The 23,318-nt window shown below is 35.5% G+C and overlaps 1 protein-coding gene across 1 annotated transcript in view; it reads right to left on the bottom strand.

Annotated features, from left to right (window-relative positions):
- Window positions 1–23,318, bottom strand: part of LOC124541518 (protein slit) — a 152,163-nt gene that overhangs the window by 66,665 nt on the left and 62,180 nt on the right. Inside the window, exons 3-5 of the mRNA XM_047119434.1 lie at window positions 2,240–2,311; window positions 1,595–1,666; window positions 1,350–1,421 (exon numbers count right to left, since the gene is read on the bottom strand). Of these exons, the coding sequence (XP_046975390.1) occupies window positions 1,350–1,421; window positions 1,595–1,666; window positions 2,240–2,311 (216 nt within the window). The remainder of the gene's footprint in view (window positions 1–1,349; window positions 1,422–1,594; window positions 1,667–2,239; window positions 2,312–23,318) is intronic.

Genomic DNA, 23,318 nt, shown 5'->3' with positions numbered 1-23,318 from the left:
GATTAAATCGTGCTATATCGATATTTATGTTCATATTCGATCAGTCAATTCGTTTGGAATGGTAACTCAGGGGATATGGTTACGAGTTCAAAGCACCGGAATACCTACAGGTATGAATCACCCATCAAATCGGAACTTTCAAATAAAAATACATACAAAAAAACATATTACATAATATACTTTATGATAAATAATTTTTCTATTTCCAATGATGTCTTTGGCAGTTTACACTTGTATCGAAATAGTAGTAACAAACTTTTAAAAAAGTATAACACATCAAATTGCCTCCACTGGTGACAGGAGGGCTGGTTCGTTCGCAAAGCGGATCGGAATTGCGATTCAACGGGGAAACGCTGCTAGCATTCTTGCCACCATTGCACGCGGAAATATACAGGCACTTTTTTTAATTTTGTGTATTATTAATTAATAATTTTATTTTTTAAGTGTAATACTTTAGTTTATTGTATTGTGCATCGCTGTAAAATCATTTGTACTTTAAAAAGTCATTTGTCAAAAGTAATTTCGTCTTTAAGACATTTGTTATTTTCCATCTCAATATATGTGTCATTGTAACTGTTATTGTTGCAATCAGTGCGAGCAGGACAGCTAATAAATTAATCATTCACGGCAAAGATTTGAAAGGCACCATACAGATTATACAAGCCTGTATTATTATTAATTCTTCGAAGATTATTGAAAATCATTTTTCTTAAATCATATTTCGGAAATACTATTCAGGTTATGATAAAGAGCAACCTTATAATATACTAACTGAATCTCAGCTTTTACCCGATGTTTATAAAGTTTTACCCCCTTAGGGGAGCAGTTTCGTTAAAACCATCTTATCCTTATGAGGAAGCTATGTGCCAAATATATTCTGAGATATCGTGATTAATAAATTAGTGGTATTTCTCTTTTATAAATACATATATAGATATATTTATAATATAGTTATGGTCGTAAATACAATGTCAGTAGATCTACAATATTGCAGCGTTTTAAATTAAGTAATTAACTGTTTATTTGTGTAAATATTTGAAGTGCAGTATTTATTGCATTGAATATTAAATAAATACATATATAATTGCCTATTTAATTACGTATATAATATATTACATAAATATATTTACATAGAATATAATTTAAATAAAAGTTCAAATTTGATTTGTGAATTTCAATGAAATGCTGAGGTGTTGTTTTAAAAAGGTTTTCCTCACTTATATATTTACATAATAACATATACATAAATAAACCTTAGTAAAACGTAAATCATCAGCATTTTAAGGGGGGCGGGGGTGAGTATGCGGGCACCACACCATTGGCTGGGTTAGCCCAAACCAACTACTCACAAACGTTGCAGATGCCTCAATCTCACAAAAAGGCCATCAGGCAAGTGGCCGAGTCGATTATTGCTCAGTTTCCTGAAATTTGAATACAAAAAAAAAAACAAATGACAACACTACAAGGTCACACCGTGCGAAACGGAACGTTTCGTCGATCGCGATTGGTCGGTTTTGTATTTGTTGCGATTGTATTAGAGGACAGCATAACTTTGTAAAGACGTTCCATTATTTATTTGATTTATTTTACTCACAAGCGCTCGAGTGCGTTCAGTTCCAAGAAAGCATCGCGTTCGATTGTGTGGATTTGATTCTCTGATAATTGTCTGAAACAAAAAATAATATTAGAAATTGATTTAATAGTTGTATTAATTGCCGTCTTTTGTTATCTGTTCCTTAGTGATAGTGGAGGGCTGAGATGGCCGATGATTTCGAATTCAAACCCAGGCAAGCACCACTATATGTGTTTAATTTGTGTTTATAATTCATCTCGTGCTCAGTGGTGAAGGAAAACATCGTAAGGAAACCTGCATGTGTCTAATTTCAACGAAATGCTGCCACATGTGCATTCCACCAACCCGCATTGGAACAGCGTGGCGGAATATGTTCCAAACCCTCTCCTTAATGGAAGAGGAGGCTTTAGCCCAGCAGTGAAAAATTTACAGGCTGTTACTTTACTTTACTCTTTAGTGATAACTATTTAAATCGAATTATTTTTAATGGCATACTACTGATTTTCTTGCCGGTACTTCTCGGTAGAATCTGCATTCCGAACCGGTGGTAGCTTCACTTAATTGTAAAATGACGATTCAAAAGTGCTTGTAAAAACCAACTTGAATTAACTTTATTTTGATTTGATTTGAAGAATATATATCTTTAATATGATTAAATGTACTTACAGGATTTTCAATTCTTTCAAGTTCTGGAAATCACTCTGGAAAATGATGCTGATGTTGTTCCCTTGCAGGTCACTGAAACAAACAGGTCATTAGTTACAGGTCCAGTGGTTAGAACGTGCGCATCTTAACCGATGATAACAGGTTACCAAGCAAGCACCACTGATCACTGTGCTCAATTTGTGTTTATCGTGAGGATGTGCATGTGTCTAATATCATAGAAAATCTGCTACTTTTGTATTCCATCAACGCGTTTTGGAACGTCGTGGAATATGTTCCAAACCTTCTCCTAAAAGGCAGAGGAGGTCTTAGCCCAACAGTGGGTTTTCAGGCTGTTATTGTTGTTTTTGTTAGTAAATAATTACTTTAATTATATACAACCTTTTTTCTGATTCCTAAGTGCTATCAAAAGGTTATGAGTTGGAAAAGTATTATGCAACAAGTTTTAGAAAGTACCTAAACAAGGTCTATGAATATTTTGAACTGGAGTGCTCTCGATTTAACAGACGAACACTCTGGTAAGTGAATTACCTCCTTCGGGGAAGTGAGTGAGGTAGTGAGTCTTCAGAATACATATACATACTAGTTGTACCCGCGACCTTGCACGCGTTTGATTTTAACAAAATAAAAAATATTTTAGCCTAAGTTACTCCTTATTATATCAGTTATCTGCCAGTGAAATTACCATCAAAATCGGTCCAGCCGTTCCAGAGATTAACCGGAACAAACAGACAGACCGATAAAAATTGTAAAGTGTTATTTTGGTATATGTACCGTGTATACATATGCATTGAGTATAAAAGGGCTGTTTTAATATTACAAACAGACACTCCAATTTTATTATATGTATGTGTGTACTTTATTTATTCAACTTTTGAGTAACTGGTAACATGAGACAGCATGCTTGGTGCATGTATAAGTGAATCTCACGAAATATGCATAATATTTATCCGTTAAGGATCTCCGTGGTACACCGTGTGTACACCGGTTTACAAGGGTACCAGTCAAGATCCAGGTTCGATTCCCGAGTCGATTTTTTTATGATATAGTTTAACCACCCATAGACAATGACGCTGTAAGAAATATTAAAATTACTTACATCGTCAATGTGCCACCAACCTTGGGAACTAAGATGCTATGTCCCTTGTACCTGTAGTTACACTGGCTCACTCACCCTTCAGACCGGAACACAACAATACTGAGTACTGTTATTTGGCGTTAGAATAACTGATGAGCGGGTGGTACCTACCCAGACGGGCTTGCACTAAGCCCTACCATCAAGTGAAGTAATAAGTAGAAAATTTTCATTAATTTTCTACGTTGTCTCGGGTCTGGGTGTTTGTGGTATCGTTAATTCTGATTTTCCACAACACAAGTGCTTCAGCTACTTACATTGGGATCAGAATAATGTATGTAATGTTGTCTCATATTTATTTATTAAGGCTATGCTATTTTTTTTTAAATTCAAACGCGTGTAAGGTCGCGGGTACAGCTAGTTTAAAATAAGTTGCTAAAATACACACGTACTGGTGTTATATTACTGTTGTGAAACGCGTCTGGACTACAGAATGGGATTTCTTCGAAAATAATCATAATAATAACATAGTATAAAACAAAGTCGCTTACCGCTGTCTGTCCCTATGTATCCTCAGATCTTTGAAATTACGCAACGGATTTTGATGCGGTTTTTTTTAATAGATAGAGTGATTTGAGAGGAAAGTTTTAGTATGTAATACGTGGACAATATGTCAAAGAAACACTAATAATTAAGACATTCTCTAATATATGTAGAATCAGTGGCGGATTTACCAATAGGCTAAGTAGGTTGGAACCTAGGGCGGCAAATTTAGCCCAAATTTGTTATTATCTTACATAAATAAAAAAAAATCTTATAACTATATGCATACACATTACGTCCGTAATCCGCATACTCGTCACTACATAGCGGGTTGGAAAAATAATCTAGTAACTGACGGAAATATCACCTAGTTTATAATCATACTAATAACGAGAAAAACCGATGTAATGAGGACGATAGGACACAGATCATAAATGTTACAAAAAAAGTAGGGGCGGCAAAAATTGAATAGCCTATTAGCCAACTACTGTGTAGAATCAACAATGCACTGTGCGAAGCCGGGTCGGTTTCCTAGTATTTTATAGGCATGATTCGATTACTTGGTGGTAGGGCTTTGTGCATTTGGGTCTCATTTCTGGGACTCATCAGGTATACCGCCAAGCAGTACTCAGTATTGTTGTGTTCCGGTTTTAAGGGTGATTTGGTAACAGGCACAAGGGACGTAACATCTTAGTTCCCAAGGCTGCTGGGAATATGGCGATGTGATAAATAGTTGACATTTCTTGTAACGCCATTGTGTATGGGTTTTTTTAAGCCTGACGATCAACAAAAAATGGGAGCAAAGCTGCGGACCACAGCTAGTATTTTACGAGAATATTCTGACAGACTTATTATATGAAAAATCAAAAATAATATCAACTTTATATAGTATAGTTAATGCTAAGTAACTACTGAGTTTATTGGCGGTTCTTCTCGGTGGAATATTTTTTTTTATGACATAGGTGGCAAACGAGCAGGAGGCTCACCTGATGGAAAGTGACTACCACCGCCCATGGACATCTGCAGCACCAGGGGGCTTGCAGGTGCGTTGCCGGCCTTTAAGAAAGGAGTAGGCTCTTTCCTTGAAGGTTCCCATGTCGTATCGGTTCGGAAAAACCACCGGCAAAAGCTGGTTCCACAAAATGGTTGCGCGAGGATTTTAGGACATCATTTACATTTCTAATCGGTGGTAAAGTAGCAGCCTGTAAATTTCCCACTGCAGAGATAAGACCTCCTCTTCCATTAAGGAGAGGGTTTGGAACATATTCCACCACGCTGTTCCAATGCGGGTTGGTGGAATGCACATGTGGCAGAAATTAGACACATGCAGGTTTCCTCACGATGTTCTTCACCGCTGAGCACGAGATGAATTATTACACCAATTAAGCACATAGCGTGGTGCTTGCCTGGGCTTGAACCCGCAATCAACGGTTAAGGTATGCACGGTATGCACGCGTTCTAACCACTGGGCCATCTCAGCTCCGGTGGTAGCTTCACATAATTGTTAAATGACGAATCAAAAGTGCTTGTAAATACTTGAATAAAGTATACTTTGATTTTGTTTTATTATTTGATGGTCACCCTATCGTGTCAATGTAGTTATAATTAGGTCAATAATCGAATTCGAGTCTACTAGTGATGTGACTCATATCGATATTTAACAGATAATTAAAATTGATATCGTTGCATAACTTTTATACACATATATGTTAAACATCTGGGATTAATATAACAAGGTCACGGGTTCGATTTCTCGGTAGCAAATTGGGCAATTAAATTGAAAGTGATATCGATGTTTACATAATTTTTATAGTGATGTAAATTTTATTCAATAATTATTGACGTTTCATTCATTTTAAATGTATGATATTTGCATTTCATCTTTACTAATATTATAAATACAGTGCCGTAAATAGCCTTTTCTGCGCCCTGTGGGAGCTTCTATAACTGCGCCCTATTTGGGACCCTTTGCCTATTTTACTGCCTCACTCACTAAAACTTAAACGCAGGTTCACTACTGCAAATGCGTTGCCCATTAACGATAAACACTAAACACAAATACGCTCGTTCGCTGTCAAAAAAATGAGCGCGATGTATGTTTTTAATTATACTAGCATGTGAGTACGTTTGTATTGGAATCGAGTACTAGGGGCTCAGCGAAAAAACAATAGTCCTGCCCAGACCGTCTATTCTTGCGCCCCCGAGAGTCTACGCCCTGTGCCTGGGCACCGGTAGCACAGCCCTATTTACGCCACTGTATAAATGTAAAAGTAACTCTTTCTGTCTGTCTGTCTTTCACGACCAAACCGCTGAACCGAATTCGATGAAATTTGGTATGAAGAAAACTTGAACTCTAAGGAAGACAGGCTACTTTGCCAAACACGTGACAACTAACTCTTAAAACGCGAGGAAAGCCGTCGGAAACAACTGGTTTATAATTAATAATGATTAATAAACAAATATACATTTAAATTATATTAATTTGCTATATTGATTGTTTCAAATAACGAAAAGATAATAATAAAATGACACTGCAATCATATACTAAATATACTACAGAATTTGTTTATTCACGACATCACATTAGAAACTTCTAAAATGATCAGTGTTTCTTTACTATATTGTCCATGTATTATATACAAAACTCTTCTGTTGAAGCACTCTATCTATTAAAAAAAACCGCATCAAAATCAGTTATAGACGTGATGTAGACTAGCATTTCTTTGCAACGATTCGTTAATACCTGTCATGAGTCCACCCTCGAGATTTAAACTTTGTCAATTTTAACACAACCTACCCCCTGAACTTTCAAAATGTATTTCGTAATATGTTTCAAACCTTCTCCTTAAAGGGAGAGAGCCTTAGCCCAGCAGTGGGAAATTTACGGGCTGTTGTTGTTGTTCCAAAAAAATCAAAATCAAAATAAACTTTATTCAAGTAGGCTTTTATAAGCACTTTTGAATCGTCATTTTACAATTAAGTGAAGCTACCACCGGTTCGGAAAGTAGATTCTACCGAGAAGAACCGGCAAGAAACTCAGTAGTTACTCTTTTTTAACATTTAAAAAATACAACGTCATGTTAATTAAATACAATTATTTCAATTAATGTATCCTGCTTGGAAGTCAACAGGTATTAACTTCACGCTTTTTTATCATCTATAAAATCTTGTATCGAATAATATGCTCATGGAGACCAGGTCAGTCTATCTAAGATAGATTTAACAAATATCACTTTAAAAGTTCGAAATAAATGTCAGTCATCTTGTTTTTCGATATATCGATATTACGCACATCACTATTTAAGATCCGGAACAGCTGGCACGTATAATTGTTCAATCGTATATAATTTATATAAATTATCTTTAATTGCCAGACGTTAATACGAGTATAACATATATTTGGACTAATTACATACTATATGTTCGATTTGTATGTTAGTTTTTAATAAATATTAGACATCACATACACTACTCTGATCCCTGCCAAAAAAATGAGCGCGATGTATGTTATTAATGATACTAGCATGTAAGTACGTTTGTATTGGAATCGAGTACTAGGGGCTCAGAGAAAAAACAACAGTCCTGTCCAATCTGTCTATTCTTGCGCCCCCGAGAGTCAACGCCCTGTGCCTGGGCACCGGTGTCACAGCCCTATTTACTGCCACTGAATAAATGTGAAAGTAACTCTTTCTGTCTGTCTGTCTTTCACGACCAAACCGCTGAACCGAATTCGATGAAATTTGGTATGAAGAAAACTTGAACTCTAAGGAAGACAGGCTACTTTGCCAAACACGTGACAACTAACTCTTAAAACGCGAGGAAAGCCGTCGGAAACAACTGGTTTATAATTAATAATGATTAATAAACAAATATACATTTAAATTATATTAATTTGCTATATTGATTGTTTCAAATAACGAAAAGATAATAATAAAATGACACTGCAATCATATACTAAATATACTACAGAATTTGTTTATTCACGACATCACATTAGAAACTTCTAAAATGATCAGTGTTTCTTTACTATATTGTCCATGTATTATATACAAAACTCTTCTGTTGAAGCACTCTATCTATTAAAAAAAACCGCATCAAAATCAGTTATAGACGTGATGTAGACTAGCATTTCTTTGCAACGATTCGTTAATACCTGTCATGAGTCCACCCTCGAGATTTAAACTTTGTCAATTTTAACACAACCTACCCCCTGAACTTTCAAAATGTATTTCGTAATATGTTTCAAACCTTCTCCTTAAAGGGAGAGAGCCTTAGCCCAGCAGTGGGAAATTTACGGGCTGTTGTTGTTGTTCCAAAAAAATCAAAATCAAAATAAACTTTATTCAAGTAGGCTTTTATAAGCACTTTTGAATCGTCATTTTACAATTAAGTGAAGCTACCACCGGTTCGGAAAGTAGATTCTACCGAGAAGAACCGGCAAGAAACTCAGTAGTTACTCTTTTTTAACATTTAAAAAATACAACGTCATGTTAATTAAATACAATTATTTCAATTAATGTATCCTGCTTGGAAGTCAACAGGTATTAACTTCACGCTTTTTTATCATCTATAAAATCTTGTATCGAATAATATGCTCATGGAGACCAGGTCAGTCTATCTAAGATAGATTTAACAAATATCACTTTAAAAGTTCGAAATAAATGTCAGTCATCTTGTTTTTCGATATATCGATATTACGCACATCACTATTTAAGATCCGGAACAGCTGGCACGTATAATTGTTCAATCGTATATAATTTATATAAATTATCTTTAATTGCCAGACGTTAATACGAGTATAACATATATTTGGACTAATTACATACTATATGTTCGATTTGTATGTTAGTTTTTAATAAATATTAGACATCACATACACTACTCTGATCCCAATGTAAGTAGCTAAAGCATTTGTGTTGTGGAAAATCAGAAGTAACGATACCACAAACACCCAGACCCAAGACGACATAGAAAACTAATGAAATTTTTCTACATCGACTCGATGAGACCCAGGTTCGATTCCCAGCCATGAAAACCAGTGTACACATTACTCGACCACGGAGGTCGTCAATATGCTATACTAGTGACCCGCCCCGACTTCACACGGATGCTGTTTACTGTTTTTCAGGCGTTATGTGGCTCTACTATATTGATATATGATTTATACGCAATAACTTTTCTTTTGAAACACTTTTTATAAGTCGAAAGAGTAACTACTGAGTTTCTCATTAGTAATCTACTTTCTAAGAGTCGAGATGGCCCAGTGGTTAGAACGCGTGCATCTTAACCGATGATTGCGGGTTCAAACCCAGGCAAGCACCGCTGATTCATGTGCTTAATTTGTCTTTATAATTTATCTCGTGCTCAGCGGTGAAGGAAAACATCTGCTTGTGACAAATTTCATAGAAATTCCATCAACAAGTGTATTCCACCAACCCGCATTGGAACAGCGTGGTGGAATATGTTCCAAACCTTCTCCTCAAAGGGGGAGGAGGCCTTTAGCCCAGCAGTGGGAATTTACAGACTGTTGTTGTTGTTGTTGTTGAATCTACTTTCCAAACCGGTGGTGGCTTCACTTATAATAGTTGTTAAATGACGATTCAAAAGTGCTTGTGCCTACTTGAATAAAGTTTATTTAGATTACGATATATTTGTTACAATAGATTTTGAACTAAAATAGAGTTTTTATCTCATTACGTCCGCCATTTTGGTTCCGTGCGCCTGCATTCATAGTAAGGATTATACGTCTTGTATAAATAAATCAAATATCGTTAGGACATATGTTCAATGGTGAAGCGTCGCTATATAGAGATTTAATTATGTTATTTTTAATCTTATTAATGTCAATAGCAAATATAATTTCATAATAATGTTTTATTTTATTTTGACGTAAAGAAACACTAATGACAATATTGCTAAAAAATGGATTCAATAAACTAAAATCGCTGTCTGTTGCTTTTATGCTTAGATCTTTAAAAATGCCGAACGGATTTTGATGCGAATTTTTTCAATAGATAGACTGATTCAAGGGGAAGGTGTATACGTATTATACACGCGTTATATAGTAGAGAACTGACATTAGATGTTTCTAATGTGATGTCGTAAATGAACAATTTTTTTTCAAATCTTACAAGTTAGATCAAAATGATTATAATATTATAGAAATTAGAAAAGTCTACAATTAAATTCGCAATGGTATATGTTTATCTCTTATAGGTAACCTACAATAACCCGGGGTCGGGTACCATTATCATTACATAGTAAAACAAAGTCGCTTACCGTTGTCTGTTCCTATGTATTAAATCTTTAAAATTATACAACAGATTTGGATGCTGTTTTAAATAGATAGAATGTTCATAGAGGAAGGTTTTTGTATATAATACATGAACAATATAGTTAACAAATGCTGATAATTTTAGATGTGTCTAATGTGAAGTTGTAAATAAACAAATTGGGGCGGGTCGCTAGTATGCAAAATAACACCCCTTCTATTACATCGACCAAAAACTCCTCAGACTTATGATACTACCGAACTTATCGTATCGAATATTTTGATATTAAAAATTAAAAAAAAAAAACAAATATATATGTATATTAGGTAATACTAACAGAGCCTGCTTGTCTGTGTTTGAACCCACAACCTGTTGACTTCCAAGCAGGATATATTAATTTAAATAATTGTATTGAATTAACATGACGTTGTATTTTTTAAATGTTAAAAAAGAGTAACTACTGAGTTTCTTGCCGGTTCTTCTCGGTAGAATCTATTTTCCGAACCGGTGGTAGCTTCACTTAATTGTTAAATGACGATTCAAAAGTGCTTATAAAAGCCTACTTGAATAAAGTTTATTTTTGATTTTGATTTTTTGATCGCTAAGATACACGCGTTCTAAACATTGGACCATCCTTTCCGATTTGGAACATTAATAAATCTTAATTAAATTAGAGTACTGCCAGTGGTCACCACTTACCATCAGACATGGTTGTTTAACAGTTTTATAAAATGAATTCTCGTAATTTATGAGCAGAGATTTAATTTTTTAATTTCATCGTGTCTAATCGTGAACAAGGCTTAAGGTGAACGAGCCGGCCACTTAATTGCAGACTCATAATTGAATACCGATAAAGAGTGTTGCCAGTATAAAAAAACTATGATTACATTTTTTTTTATTGCAAAAATATTATTTAAAATTAAACCTCTACTACGAGCCGAGATAGCCCAGTGGTTAGAACCCGTGCATCTTAATCGATGATTGCGGGTTCAAACCCAGGCAAGCACCACTATATAATATATAGTGGTGCTTGCCTATATGTGCTTAATTTGTGTTTATAATTCATCTCGTGCTCAGCGGTAAAGAAAAACATCGTGAGGAAATCTGCATGTGACAAATTTCATAGAAATTCTGCCACATGTGTATTCCACCAACCCGCATTGGAACAGCGTGGTGAAATATGTTCCAAACCCTCTCCTTAATGGGAGAGGAGGCCTTAGCCCAGCAGTGGGTAATTTACAGGCTGTTACTTTACTTTGCAATCTCTACTTAAGTTCCTTCAAGTGACAACGCGGGGGAAACTAGTGTATGTAATTGTGTTTTTTATCGCCCATATGGCCCAGTCAAAGTCAAACACCTTTATTCAAAATGTGAGTGTTTACACTTTCTTATTAATAGTCGAAAATCTACCACCGGTTCGGAATATAATACCTCAGACCTGAGAAGAACCGACTAAAGAAAATCAACGGGATCTATTTTTTTTAATAATATCAATTAACAATATACAATTATAAACATATTCTTGTTATTTGAAACAGCCTGAACGATCATCTCATTCCCAAGGTGTGCAGTCAACTAGAAAGTGATTAGTGCTATTATATCCTTTTGCACACAAACGCTCTTTAACGATTCCATTTGATAGATTCCAGATACAAAGGTCTTAAGCGTCAATTACAGATTCAAATCTGAGAGCATCGTTGAATTCTTGTTCTTAATTTGTTAACCGGCAGAAAAGTAGGTTCTCAATTGTTACTTCAGAATTATTGGGTTTAGTGGTCTACCAATTCAGTAGCATTTTATTCTAGAGTTAAAAATACAGAATGATATTATGTTGGTTTCAAATATACATTTTTCAAAGTATTATTAGCACTAGATATCTTACAGAATATGAATTGGGGCTTGTTCACCCTTCAAACTGGAACACAAGAATATTAAGTATTGATGTTTTCGGTAGAGATGGGATATATAACATTTTTAACTTTGCCGTTTCGTAAATTCAAATCGTTTATAAACAATATATCGGTAAAAAGGCATATTATTCGATACAAGATTTTGTAGATGATAAAAAAGCGTGGAGTTAATACCTGTTGACTTCCAACCAGGATACATTACATACATATATAATTGTATTTAACAAATATGATTGTATTTTTTTAATGTTGAAAAAGAGTAACTACTGAGTTTCTTTCCGGTTCTTCTGGGTAGAATCTATTTTTGATTTTGATAACGTACAGTTTTACATTTAATATTATCTTGTATAATAATCATCATTCTGCCCTTATCCCAATTTACTTGGGGTCGGTGGTCTTCTTCCATACTTCTCTATCTGACGTCATCTCACAAGTAACATTCTTTGCTATATCGTCTTTCACACAATCCATCCATCATTTCATACATGGCCCTCAACCTCTATATCCATCCACGTACCTCAAAACCTTCCTCACAATATGTTCCTCATTCTTCCGTATAACACACCCATACAAATCAAATCAAAATAAACTTTATTCAAGTAGGCTTTTACAAGCACTTTTGAATCGTCATTTAACAATTAAATGAAGCTACCACCGTTTTGGAAAGTAGATTCCACCGAGAAGAACCGGCAAGAAACTCAGTAGTTAATCATTTTCAACATTTAAAAATACAGTCATGTTAGTTAAATACAATTATATATGTATATAATATATCCTGCCTGGAAGTTAACACGTATTAATAAAGCTTTAGATCATGAAATATGGAAGATTTTAGTTAATTAACGCAGATATGGCAACACTGATGAGGCGACATTGAACGCACTTGCCACCCCTAACCTCCCTCCCGGTTCTTTGACCTGTGTCACGACAGAAATGAGTGATCGATCTTTACCAAATCTATCAAACCATATATATTATATATTGAGACCAGATTATAACAAACCATAGATTTACGTGTTTAATGAGATCTGCTAATTATATCAGCTATATTGTGCATCACTAAGAGTTTGTGATGCACAATATAGGTGATTCAATGATGTTTTAGTAAACAGATAAGTTATTAACGCGCAAAAAGTGTTGACTAGAAAACGTCCTAATTGGGACGTTTGCCTTTAGTCGTTTCACGTAGTAATACGTTATAATACATCATAATTACGTAGTAATACGTTTTGCGTAATTAAAAAATCTAGTTATCCCTTTTACTTATTGTTTTTATCAAGCTATCCTTTTTACTTTTAACGAAATGTAAAAATAAACTAAAATAAACGGTCCCCGGCGCGGCACACTTTTTTCTGTTGTTTAGTATGGATATAACATATCTGTTTATTAGAATATCATTGAGGTGATTAAAATAATTATAATTAATAATTATAATTTTTAAACTTCATATCACGATTTGAATATTGTAGATCCTCTATCTGGGGCGGGGTAACCGTTTATATAATAAAAATCCGCAGACATTTTTAACTTTGCCGTTTCGTAAATACATCATCATTACAAAACCTTCCTCTCAAATAACTCTATCTATTAAAAAAACCGCACAAAATTCGTTTCGTAATTTCAAAGATCTAAGCATACACAGCGGTGAAGGAAAACATCGTGAGGAAACCTACGTGTGACAAATTTCATAGAAATTCTGCCACGTGTGTATTCCACCAACCCCCATTGGAACAGCGTGGTGGAATATGTTTCAAACCTTCTCCTCAAAGGGAGAGGAGGCCTTTAGCCGAGCAGTGGGAATTTAGAGGCTGTTGTTGTTGTAAGCATACACAGGAGCCAAGATGGCCCAGTGAGAGCCGAGATGGCCCAGTGGTTAGAACGCTTGCATCTTAACCGATGATTTCGGGTTCAAACCCAGGCAAGCAACACTATATGTGCTTAATTTGTGCTCATAATTCATCTCGTGCTTTGTGAAGGAAAACATCGTGAGGAAACCTGCATGTGTCTTATCCACCCACCCTATTTGGAAAAGTTGTGGAATAAATTTCAAACCCTCTCCTTAATGGGACACATGGCCTTAGCCCAGCAGTGGGATATCTACAGGCTGTTACTGTTCTGTTCTGTTCTGTAAACCCATGCAAAGCCACTTGACTAGTATACGTATAATACACAGACCTCATTACAGTTTCAATATACAATACAAAGATAACTCGAAGTTTTCTTTACAGTTTCGCGCAGACACTGTATCTCAAAGCGTTATCTCTCGTAATTACAAGCGGGGGTAAGACGCTCATTACACTTTGGGAACCGCGGAATCTTGGGTACAGTTATATGCAAAAGTGATTTAGATTATATTTCGAAAATTATTGTCTGTGATAAATAGAAGAAAGCTTTTGATCGCCTTGCGATTGTATGTACAGTTTTTTTATGGTATAGGTTGGCGGCGAGCACATGAGCCACCTGATGGTAAGTGGTCACCATCACCCATAGACAATGACGCTGTAAGAAATATTAACTATATAGCATTTTAAATTAACATGGTTATTTTTATTATTAAAGTTATTAATTTCGGGATATTATATAGCATAGCACGTTTGTTCGTTACTGTACTTCACCAGACTGAAATTAATCACAGTAAAGTTTTGGTTACAGAAATAGTTTAAATATTCTTTGGGGGTGAGAGGGCGAGGCTTTGGGAACGGTTCGAGGAGTTACAGAACTTCAGAGCTAAACCAAAGTTAACGATAAACTCATTAATAATCAGTCAAACTAAACTATACTGATATTATAAATGTTAAAGTAACTGTATGTCTGTCTGTCTGTCCGCCTTTCACTACCAAATCAATGAACTGAAATTGACGAAATCGGTAAGCAAATTTGAACTCCAATTAAGAACACAGGTCACTTGCCTGACATGACAACCACGACAACGACAGCCTGTAAATTCTCACTGCTGGGCTAAAGCCCTCCACTCCCTTTGATCCTCCCATCTCGTGCTCTGTGTAGGAAAACTTCGTGAAGCAACCTGCATGTGTCTAATTTCATAAAAAATCTGCTACATGTGTATTCCACCAACCCCATATTTTCTAAACCCTCCATAATGGAAGAGGAGGCCTTATCCCAGGAGTGTATACTTTTAGTATTCATCTCGTGTATAATATGTATAGTGTATAATATGTATAGTGATGCGTGAACAAGTGAAGTGTAAAATTAGCATTACCAAAGAGCTGAAGCAGGCACAGGTAGATTTAATTCAATCCGAAACTCAATTCCAGTTGAAACAGATTGGCACTCCGCCAGTTCGCAATGCAGACCCATCCCAATTCATTTAGCAGCGTTTGCTATTTATTTTTCCATTTCAATTATCACTACATAGTATAAAACAAAGTCGCTTTCTCTGTCCCTATATATGTATGCTTACATCTTTAAAACTATGCTACCAATTTTTTTAATAGATTGATTCGAGTGTAAGGTTTTTGTATATAGGTAATAACATGGACAATTACTTGGTGGTAAGTCTTAGTGTAGTAGGTACCACCCACTCATCAGTTATTCTACCGCCAAATAACAGCACTCAGTATTGTTGTGTTCCGATTTGAAGGGTGAGTCAGTGTAACTACAGGCACAAGTGACAAATATGATCTTTACACAAACGCAATAACTTGTAATATCATGTGACCTAATATATTCGTCAATTCGACGCGTCGATTTACACGCACTCGCTGTCTCGGGTCGAACTGACGCGGGAATCTATAGCGACGAATAGCGTCGAGTGGCGCGATAGGGAGCTATTTCTGTTGGTTGTGAATCGGCAGTAATCGGTTTTTATTGAATTTTCCGATGCTACATCTAAGTTGTGTAGTACTATACCTTATGCTAACTTGAATCAAGTAGCTTATTTCCCTATCTGAAATTAAAATAAGATTTGTAATAGAACGATAACCAATATCATTAAATCTATTCTAAGTTGATAGGGAATTGGTTATCCAGCTGATTTCAGGTTAGCACTGGAATTTGGAAAAAAATTAAAAATAAACTTTATTCAAGTAGGCTTTTACAAGCACTTTTGAATCGTCATTTAACAATTAAGTGAAGCTACCACCGGTTCGGAAAGTAGATTCTACCGAACCGGCAAGAAACTGAGTAGTTGTTCTCTTTCAACATTTAAAAAATACAATGTAATGTTAGTTAAATACGTATGTAATATATCCTGCCTCGAAGTCAACAGATATTAACTCCACACGATCTATAAAATCTCGTATCGAATAATATACTTTTTCTACCAATGTATTTTTTTACAAACAATTTGAATTTACGAAACGGCAAAGTTAAAAATATCTGCGGCATTTTATTATAGAAGCGCATACCTTGCCCCAAGAAAGATTTATTAACTTTGCGTAGTCTGAATTGCTGTCTAAGAAATGTCTATAAAAAATCGGATCATTATTTTTGCGTGGTTTAATAAATTCTATCAACACAAATAGACAAATCATTATATATATACAATAATACTTTATTAATAGTATTTTCACATTGTCCCCCACCAATAAATTTCATCAAGCCACCTTATAACGATCGTAAATGAGTCGAGCTGGAATCCGGCCAGAAGTAGCCCGGGTTCCGTATATAATTGAATTAAATTGAAAGTAATGACTTAACTCCGCAGACGAGATGGAAATTGTAGATCCGCTAATTTGTCGTGAAATAAATCATTTATATTATCATACTTTTATTGTTGTTTTTTAATTTAATTTAAAAAAAAGTAAAGTAACAGCCTGTAAATTTCCCACTGCTGGGATAAGGCCTCCTCTTCTATTAAGGAGAGGGTTTGGAACATATTCCACCACGCTGTTCCAATGCGGATTAGTGGAATGCACATGTGACAGAATTTCGATGAATTTAGACACATGCAGGTTTCCTCACGATGTTTCCCTTCACCGCCGAGCACGAGATGAATTATAAAGACAAATTAAGCACGTATATATAAGAAAATTTGGATCCGAGAAGCTACGTGGACACTGGATGTCGTGGTTCGGAACTTCTGAATATTATTTTTAATTGCGTTTTAAGCAAGTGTGTTCCATATGGATCAGAGTGTTGGGCTACAAAAGGGATGACTGAAAGACAGTTGCATGTTGCGGAGATGAGAATGCTGAGAGGAATGTGTTACGCGAATGGATGGAGTAGGGAATGAGTACATAAGAGTTTGAAAGTGACACCGGTAGCCGAGAAGTTATTTGGAAGGCGGCTGTCATGATATGGGCATGTTATGAGGAAGTTCTTGAGGTATGTGGAGGGATGTAGAGGTAGAGGAAGACCTAAGAAACGAAGGATGGGTTGTGTGAATGACGATATAGCAAGGAATGTTACTTGTGAGATGACGTCAGACAATTGGGTTTTCCCAATTGGTTTAGGGTAGGAGGATGATGAATTTTAATGCCAATAAGTGCATTTGAGGGTATTAATATGGATTTACAAGCTTTTTTTTTCTGTAATAAACCAGTCTTACTGAAACCGCGGTCGGGTATAGACGTAATGACATTAATTCATTTATTTAATGAAAAAAAAAATTGATATAGATTTCGCTCTTTTCTGTTTTAGAGTTTGGTGGATATTCACGTTATATCTTTTTAATTTTTTGTCTATATGTTTTTCTGACGTATACATATGCCTATATTATTGTAAAGTTTCATTAAAACCAATTTATTGTTTTTGCGTCAAAGAATAACAACGTTAAAAGGAATGTTGTTGAAGGCTGTTTTTATCCAAAAATTTTCTATTCTTTGAAAGGTTTTTACGCTCGTCCCGCGGAACCCTAAGTTCAATTAATATTAATGCACACGTAGGGCGCATTTCTCAGGGGTTCAGTCTATGGAGCATATAATTGCCGTAAGGTGCTTTAAATTTTCGATATTTCTGCTAAATTTATCTTTCAATTTGTCGTATTAAGTGTGCTTAAGGACATTAGACTATACTTTATCGACTGTTTTTAGATATTTCTTACAACAAAAACAACAACATCCGCCTGTAAATTACCCACTGGTTGGTTAAGGCCTCCTCTCCCTTTGAGGAGAAGGTTTTTGGAACATATTCCATCACGCTATTCCAATGCGGGTTGGTGGAATACACATGTGGCAGAATTTCAATTAATTTAGACATATGCAAGGTTTCCTCACGATGTTTTCCTTCACCGAATACGAGATGAATTATAAACACAAATTAAGCTCAGCTCATGAATATTCAGTGGTGCTTATCTGGGTTTGAACCCGTAATCATCGGTTAAGATGCACGCGTTCTAACCACTGTGACATATTGGCTCTGATATTTCTTACCAGTGGTGATATTTTATGGAAGCTTTGTCCAAGCTTTACTGCGAGTACCCCAACTAACATGACATTACCCGCCCGGCTTCGCACGGTTACAGTACTGATACTAAATATACTACAGAATTTGTTTATTTACGATAACGACATCGCATCACAAACTCCTAAAATTATCAGTGTTCCTTTACTATATTGACCATATATCCTTCAAAAACCTACAAAATCCTTCCTCTCGAATTACTCTATCTATTAAAAAAAACCACATCAAAATCCGTTGCGTATTTGTTTTTTTTTTTTGTTTATTTTGTGCTTTATGGTCGTAAAGTCGAGATGGCCCAGTGGTTAGAACGCGTGCATCTTAACCGATGATTGCGGGTTCAAATCCAGGCAAGCACCGCTGATTCGTGTGCTTAATTTGTCTTTATAATTCATCTCGTGCTCAGCGGTGAAGGAAAACATCGTGAGGTAACCTGCATGTGTCTAATTTCATCGAAATTCTGCCACATGTGCATTCCACCAAACCGCATTGGAACAGCGTGGTGGAGTATGTTCCAAACCCTTTCCTTAATGGAAGAGGAAGCCTTATCTCAGCAGTAGGAAATGTACAGGCTGTTACTTTACTTTACTTTGGAGTGGTGCGATGGAAACATCTGTGTAGTTAAACTAAACAAATGTGTAGTTTAATTTAGTGGTAGATACCAGTGAGTTGGATTGGTGGTGGGGTTCTGTGCTAGCACGTCCAGGGTAGGTACTACTCACTCTTCAATTAATCAATCAATCAATCAAAATAAACTTTATTCAAGTAGGCTTTTACAAGCACTTTTGAATCGTCATTTTACAATTAAGTGAAGCTACCACCGGTTCGGAAAATCGATTCTACCGAGAAGAACCGACAAGAAACTCAGTAGTTACTCTTTTTCAACATTTAAAAAATACAAAGTCATGTTAGTTAAATACTCAAAACTTCAGTAGTCGGTGTTGTTCAGTTTCAGTTTGACACATTGAAACCAGAGTATGTGATGTTGTCCATTATTTATTTATTCGAAGTTGGGGAGACAATAGGGTATTTGACAATGCGAAAAATAAATTGTGAATTTTTGTAATCAGTGTATATTATGAATTTAAAACTGGTTATTTACTAACAAAAGTTGAAAATATTACTTAATTTATTCAAATATCCATAAATAAAAATGCATTTTCTCAAACGTTTGTCACGTGACACAAAACGCTCCTGATTGGCCGGGCTATTAAAATACAGGAAAGTGACGTCACCGACCCCATTGCAGCGCCAAATTTGTCCAAGTAGCGTTTTCGTACGTTATTTAAATATGGAATTTTTAATACAATATTTATCAGCAAATATGTACTGGAAATAAAAAAATCAACTTTTACTGGGTTCCTTAACTTCTACTAAATAATATAAAATGGATTTTAAAAACCAGTCAAATAGCCTATTATCCTATAAAACTAATAAATACAATCAATGAAATAAAAACAAGAAGTATTCCTACAGTTAAAGGCCATAATAAACTAGTAATGACGCTGTAACCTCATAATGTATTGATGGAGTTTGATTGACGCCAGTCATAAAACACCACAAGAAATATTAATGGCACGCAATAAATGATTATTGGGTGTAAATGTTCTATTTTTTTTATGATATAGGTTGGCGGACGAGCATATGGGCCACCTGATGGTAAGTGGTCACCATCACCCATAGACAATAACGCTGTATGAAATTTTAACTATTCCTTACATCGTCAATGCGCCACCAACCTTGGGAACCTAGATGCTATGTCCCTTGTGTCTGTAGTTACACTGACTCACCCTTCAAACCGGATCACAACAATACTGAGTACTGTTATTAGGCGATATAATATCTGATGAGTGGGTGGTACCTACCCAGGCGGGCTTGCAGAAAGCCCTACCTCCAAGTAGTGTTCTATAAAATATCAATGAATAACGGCCTGTAAATTTCCCACTGCTGGGCTAAAGTCTCCTCTCCCTTTGAAGAGAAGGTTTCCTATTCCACCGCGCTTCTCCAATATTGGTTGATGAATTCATATCTTGCAGAATTGAATTGGAATAAGACACTTGCAGGCTTCCTCACGAGGTTTTCCTTCACCGCTAAGCTCGAGATGAATTATAAAGACAAATTAGGTAAGCAATAACTAACATAATTGTGTTTTTAAATGTTGAAAAAGAGTAACTAATGAATTTCTTGGCGGTTCTTCTCGGTAGAATCTACTTTCCGAACCGGTGGTAGCATCACTTAATTGTTAATGACGATTCAAACGCGCTTGTAAAACCTTAAACCTTTGCCTACATGAATAAGGCATATTTTGATTTTTATGAAAGGGTATATCATCTAGGCGTAGGCTACATCAAGACGGCCACCGTATAAACGCCGAAAGTAGATTCTACCGAGAAGAACCGGCAAGAATCTCACTAGTTATAGACAAGATTATCAGTAAATACTTGGCACGTACGATATTTGAACAGAGGAGATAACATATTCATGCTCACGATTCAAATATATTTGCAATGTGACAAAACTCAAAAGCGACTTAAACTTATTTGCATTTGTGAAACCGTTTGCATGTAACCGATGGCTTAGTGGATGTTACGACTGCTTTATATTAAAGTCCTGGGTTCATTGTTTAGCTTAATACCCCTTTTTAGCAAATAAAATATTGGGGAAGCAAATAACTGTTAATGTTTATTTAACAGGATCCCAGAAAGCGTTCAAAATGCCTCCGTTGCCAAATTTAAAACAATTATTAAGGAACGCTTGTGTGCTAAAGGTTATTATACAATTAATGAGTTTATGATCGATAGCACACCTTGGGAATGAGATGATCGCCTCCTGGCTATTGCATCTCATCTAAATTGTTTATATAATATATGAGACAAATAACAAAAAAAAACCCGCTGAGTTTCTTTCGCCGGTTCTTCTCAGGTCAGGGTATTTTCTTTTCGGAACCGGTGGTAGTGTTTCAGTTGACCATCAATAAGAAAGTGTAATACTTCTATATTGAATAAAGTTATTTGAGTTTGAGTAACTCAGTGCGTTTGAATTTAACAAAAAGATTATTTATTTTTATTTTGTTTAAAAAAACTTTATTGCACAACGCATGGAAATATATGGGAAATACAAAACAATTAGATACATGGTGCGCAAAGCCGGTCTTATCGCTTATAGCGATCTCTCACAGACAGCCTTTGGTGATAGGAGCTTAAGATGAGAACAGGTAAGTCAAGAAAAAAGATATAGAAAAAAGATAAAGAGTATAATATAAAAATATTTATATAGACGACGACCTCCGTGGTCGAGTGGTGTGTACACCGGTTTTCATGGTTACGGCACTCTGAGGTCCTGGGTTCGATTCCCAGCCAAAACAATGTAGATTATCATTTGGTATCGTTACTTCTGATTTTCCATAACACAAGTGCTTCAGCTACTTACATTGGAACAGTGTAATGTATGTGATGTTGTCTCATATTTATTATTATTATTTATACTAAGGTATAATAATATATAAATATATCCTAATAATATGCACAAGGTTGGTGGAATATGTTCCAAGCCCTCTCCTTAATGGGAGAGGAGGCCTTGTCCCAGCCGTGGGAAATTTACAGGCTGTTGTATTGTCCCTGTAATAAACTCGCTTCGTAACGAATTCCATCAATTTGAGTTCAGTAAAATTGTGCATTTATTCACGTTTTATTTAAGTTTATCATAATCGTACAAAGAAAAAAGTATAAATGGTAACAGTTAATATGGAACATACAGACATACATACAATAAGACAATTACACATTGTAGCAGAAACGCCCCGGTGTGTGCTAGCGGTTTATATTGGATACAGTTCAAAAGAAAAAGTGTTTAAATTATTAATAATTAATTATTTTTATCAACATAAATATGAGCTGGGATAGATCAGTGATAAGAACGCGTGGATATTAACCGATGATTTCGAGTTCAAACCCAGGCAAGCACCAGTGAATTTTCAAGTGCTTAATTTGTGTTTTTAATTCATCTCCTGGTAAAGGTAAGCTACATGTGTCTAATTTCTATGATATTCTGCCACATGTGTAACCCACAAAGCCTTATTAGAACAGCGTGGTGGAATATATTACAATCCGTGTCTTCAAAGTTGTTGTATTGAAGCGACGTGGTGGAATAAATCTCAAACCTTCACCTTAAAAGGAGAGAAGGCTTTAGCCCACCCTACACACAGTGTATCATCATAGCACCCTAGTATACCCTACACAACAGATTCAGAATTTTATTTTATTTGTGTACATTTTGAGATATCAAATACTACTCAGATATGATGACAGGTGTAAGGTACTGACTATGTTTATGCAGAATTTCATGATAATCGATTCAGCAGTTAAGATGTACAAACAAATGTACAAACACACTTTGCTATATTACTTTGGATAGATTATACAATCCGTAATTATCTTGAATGAAATGAAAACGAATTATTTCTCCTCCTTAATTACTCTCATATAGAATTTCCAGGCTAATTTAATATCAAATCGGTTCAGTAGTTTAAGCGTAATGTGGTAACAAACACACTCCTTATTTATAGTCTGACAGACACCATTAATACACAAATTAATCTTGGACAACATCACATACGTTACTCTGATCCCAATGTGAGTAGCTAAAGCACTTGTGTTCTGGAAAATCAGAAGTAACGATACCACAAACACCCAGACCCAAGACAACATACAGAACTAATAAATTTTTTCTACATCGACTCGGCCGGGAATCGAATCCGGGGTGCCCATGAAAACCGGTGTACACACTACTCGACTACGGATGTCGTATAAATAAAACTTTAAATAGATTCAGGCCGCCATTAATCTTAATATGTCAAAATAATTATCATAAATTTCTTTCGACAAATTATACCAGTAATTACACATTAATTGCTTTAATTAATT

This window comes from Vanessa cardui, chromosome 28 (assembly GCF_905220365.1).
Source record: "Vanessa cardui chromosome 28, ilVanCard2.1, whole genome shotgun sequence".
Lineage (NCBI taxonomy): Eukaryota > Metazoa > Arthropoda > Insecta > Lepidoptera > Nymphalidae > Vanessa > Vanessa cardui.
This window is presented reverse-complemented; position numbering and strand designations above follow the sequence as displayed.